The sequence below is a fragment of the Amphimedon queenslandica genome, unplaced genomic scaffold, assembly GCF_000090795.2.
Source record: "Amphimedon queenslandica unplaced genomic scaffold, v1.1 AMPQUscaffold_11204, whole genome shotgun sequence".
NCBI classification, from domain to species: domain Eukaryota; kingdom Metazoa; phylum Porifera; class Demospongiae; order Haplosclerida; family Niphatidae; genus Amphimedon; species Amphimedon queenslandica.
In genome coordinates this window covers 2,892-6,925 of record NW_003548551.1, presented here as the reverse complement: position 1 = coordinate 6,925, position 4,034 = coordinate 2,892, and the positions used below count along the sequence as shown (strand labels likewise).

The 4,034-nt window shown below is 31.4% G+C and overlaps 1 protein-coding gene across 2 annotated transcripts in view; it reads left to right on the top strand.

Annotated features, from left to right (window-relative positions):
* Nucleotides 1-3,557, top strand: part of LOC109589540 (uncharacterized) — a 4,921-nt gene extending 1,364 nt beyond the window's left edge. The window contains exons 2-13 of one of the 2 annotated variants that reach the window (XM_020005602.1): nt 292-330; nt 378-511; nt 562-710; nt 761-794; nt 839-878; nt 927-1,232; nt 1,981-2,013; nt 2,081-2,116; nt 2,169-2,237; nt 2,286-2,333; nt 2,379-2,422; nt 2,681-3,557. In XM_020005602.1, the coding sequence (XP_019861161.1) occupies nt 292-330; nt 378-511; nt 562-710; nt 761-794; nt 839-878; nt 927-1,232; nt 1,981-2,013; nt 2,081-2,116; nt 2,169-2,237; nt 2,286-2,333; nt 2,379-2,422; nt 2,681-3,397 (1,649 nt within the window). In that variant the 3' untranslated portion in view covers nt 3,398-3,557. Of the gene's footprint in view, nt 1-291; nt 331-377; nt 512-561; nt 711-760; nt 795-838; nt 879-926; nt 1,233-1,980; nt 2,014-2,080; nt 2,117-2,159; nt 2,238-2,285; nt 2,334-2,378; nt 2,423-2,680 lie in introns of both variants that reach the window. The other variant, XM_020005601.1, reaches the window with a different exon arrangement.
* Nucleotides 3,558-4,034: the final 477 nt, after the last annotated feature.

Here is a 4,034-nt window from a genome sequence, read left to right as displayed (position 1 = left end):
TCAAAAAATTAAGAGTTTTTAAAATTACAAAACTGCAGAATTCTATGCCCTCAAAATTTTTCATAAAATAATAACCATTATAACTTCCATTTGTAATACTATTCCTTTATTGGGGTGATATGTACTAAGGTTTCCAAATTCTCATACTACCAACAAAAGGTGATTCATACCCAAGTAAAGAAAGCATGCATAAGTGTAATGATCGATTGACTTGCATGCAGTACTTGAAATTCTCGCATACAATAAATTTGATTCCAAAGCAAGTTATAATGACATTTTTAATTTCTGTAGGTGAATTCAAGATTATAGCTGAAAATTATCTCCAAAGATGTAAGTTACAGAAATTTTTAATGGTGATTTATCAAGTATAATAAAAGATTGTACGACATGGCTGTTTTTTAAGTCATATGTAAAGGAATATGCAAGTTTGCTACTTTATGAAAATGGCTCCACTGTTCTTGAATTCAGGGCTGATCAAAATGATTATGTAAAATACAGATATGAAATGGAGGTTAGCTATTGACTTTGCTCACACATGCAGTTTATACAATGTATATGTAGTCTTGTGTTGGTGTATATCTCAGAGTCGAAATGGATCATGCAAGAGCAAATTGGCCAACTGACATTAATCCTGAATGCTGCTTTACATTGATAAACCAACGTGAAGACAAAATTTTGTACCTTATTGCTGAAAATTCAAAAATCGCACAGTACGTATAAAAAATAAAGATATTAAGTATTTTTTCATTTTTTATTATAGGAACTGGACTTGGAAATTGTCACAGTACATAAAAGTAAGTTCTATTTGTGATAAAATATGAGTAATTTGACTTTGCAGGTCCCTCAAAATGCCAGAAAACCATTTAGCGAAGAATTTAGTATGAATTAGCTCTCTTTAATTTTTATTTCATTTGCATATATTATAGGTGTCAACAACTTAATTGATGTGTATAACCTTCTAATTGCTGAGCCATCACTCCTTTCATCTGAACCATCATCTTGGAAATTTTTAGGTAGAAACCTAGGACTTGCTGATAGCACACTGCAGAAAATTGAAGACTTCTATGACACTAAAGAAGATCGCCTCTATAATTGTTTATCAAAGTGGATAAGAAGATGTGATCAAGTTGATGAGAAAGGAGGGCCAACCTGTTATAAGCTTGTAGATGCACTAAGAAAAATAAACAATGAAGAGATTGCAGAAAGAGTTTTTGCAAAATTTAATAATAAAAGTAAGTATTTGTAGTATTATGAGTTCTTATTATAAATGATACAATGGTCAACAACTCAATAAGAAATAAGGAGAAAGAGAGCAGGAGAATAGTACAATAATCAATAAGTAATAACAACAGAAAGAGCTTATATACACAGAGCTTAATTACATTCCAGTTACTATGGTGATTATAAAACACTTACTAATAATGTAAACACACATCATGAATAACATTAACATGGTCTATTAATAATATTACATGTACTGACACATACATTCTATAATAATAATAATCACACATTATATTACAGTATTAGCACTTCATTATACTGCATAAAATTAATTGCCATCATCTTAATTGTTTTTGCAGTCAATGACCCTGTACTATAGTACTCGGTCTTTGACTTGATTTTTGAGCAACTTTAGAAATTCTTAAATCCAATTTTAGTTAGAATACTTCAAACTTCTACACTAGACATAAGTACATGTATGTGTATCAGAAAATTTTATAAAAATGGATAATTCTCTTCTAGTATTTAGCAAAATTTGGTCAACCTGTACTATTTACTCTTGGTACTATCTATTGACCTCATTTTTGAGCAACTTCAAAATTTTGTAAAAAATCAATTTTGGTCGGAATGAGCTCAAACTTTCTACACAACATAAGTACATGTATATGTATCAGAGAATGTAATAAAAGTAGAGAATCATAAAAATTTAATGCTTTACTTAATAGTAATTAAAGCAGTATTAATATCATTCTTTAGATGGCGAAGAAAAAGGCACATCGATTAAAGAAGGTATAATTAATTTTCTGCATGCATATTATAGCAGTAAAATTTAAATCTGTTATCATTAATATTTTAGATGGTGAAGAAGGGAAAAACTTGCTGACAGAGAAAGGTAATTGAAGTAATGAATTGTACTGCTTTATTGACTGAAACAGGTTCTGTAGAGCCACAGGGTGAGTCTGGTGATGCATGTCTTCCGGCACCAGGTCTAGAGGACACTGCCGTACATCCAAGTCAGTTGGAGGTTGTTAATGATATGTATTATTTTTATGAACTTCTAGAGCCAAAAAGTCAACAATTGCTTGAAGAAACAGAAGAAAGCTTTAAAGGTCAGTTTCTGTAGTTGTTGCTATGTATTCATAGTATAATTTTAGATGAAGAGAGACAAGAAATCAGGCAGAGCCAAACAGAAGATGAGGTTAGCATCATTAGCATGCATATAAAATACTGATTAAAATTGAAACACATGAAAATTAGTGTATGCATAGCTTAAAACAAAATGAGCATTTTGCCCTTCAGTTTACATTGAAAACATGATTCTGTTCACTTTTTAATTCATATGTTGGCACCCTTTCTTTCCTTATAATTTATTATTATATTATTAACTAATACTGTATGTAGTTATCACTGAGTCTATTGAAAAAAATGTTTTTGCATTTATGCATTTATAAACTAGAGGAAAAGGACTTGGACTCTTGCTGGACATGGGGATAAAACATATGAGCAAGCCCTTGCCAACTGTCAAAAAGATAGCAAATTAAGGATGCTGATGGAAGCTGTTACTTATAAGATGCAGAATTCAAAAATGAGCTTTCTCGCAGAAATTAAATTTCTTTCCAACACAAAGATGTCTAGTCTTGTCACCATTAATAATGAAACGCCACACACAATGATGTATCATCAGTGCTTTATTGCCAGAGGACGGATATCAGGCTATCCCGGATTTAATGAAAGCATTGCTGCTAACAGCCATAAAAGCTATTCGTTTGAAAAATATTCATCTTTGTCATTAGATGGCTGTGCTGCTATGATTTTGCTCTCTGCAACCACTTGTGAATCTACTAAATGCTATTTTGCAGTTGCTTTCAGGAATTACCTAAAATTTGCAAGTTTATCCAGGAATAAAGCTGCTCTGCTTATTCTTAATGATGCAGAATCGATTGTCCGAATGTCAGATTCACAATGCTTCAGTAAAATCATGAGGAATAAAGATGAAAGTCCTAACTTTGAAGGATGCTACAAAGGTGACATTTACAAACCATCATTCATGCTAGCATCATTGGATCAATCAGAATGTCATGAGTTTCGAAACATTTGTTTTCGAATTGCAATGATTGATGGCACTCGTAGTCAAATAAGTTTGACTGTGCTACATCCAGAACCTATTGGCTAAAATGTAGTGTAGGTCTAGGTAACTATAATTATATTGTTTTTAATATTTTACTTTTTAAAATTAATATTATTTTTGATAATATTTTGTATGGCCTGTAGCACCTAGCTAATCAGTACTGATGTGTTTGTAATTCTTACAATAATAATCATTTTAATTAAAATTCTAAAAATTATTTGCGTGGGTGGAAGGTGGCACATAAAGAAGCATAGCTGTAGACTAGTCAACTGTAGACTACTATACCATAGAAAGCTAACAATGGCAGCAAACCCTTCTTCCTTTGAAAACATTTGCACTAAAGAACTAAGTGAGTTAGTGACTATATCTATAAATATATATCTAGTAGATATATAAAGTTTAAATAGAAATAAATTAATTTTTAGGTATTCATGAATATCATTCAGTTTATGATAGAGTGAAGTCTATTTCTGCTAGCTGGAAATCATTTGCAATTTCATTACGCCTGCGAATAACTGACATTAATATTATAGAAGCTAGCTCTCATGAAAATGCAATTTCTTGTCTGCAGAAAGTTATTGAGTATTGGCTAAAGAAAGATTATGATTATGAGCACTATGGTATTCCGTGCTGGAAAATGCTGTGTGTGGCTGTTAAAGAAGGAGGAGGTAACCCAGCATTA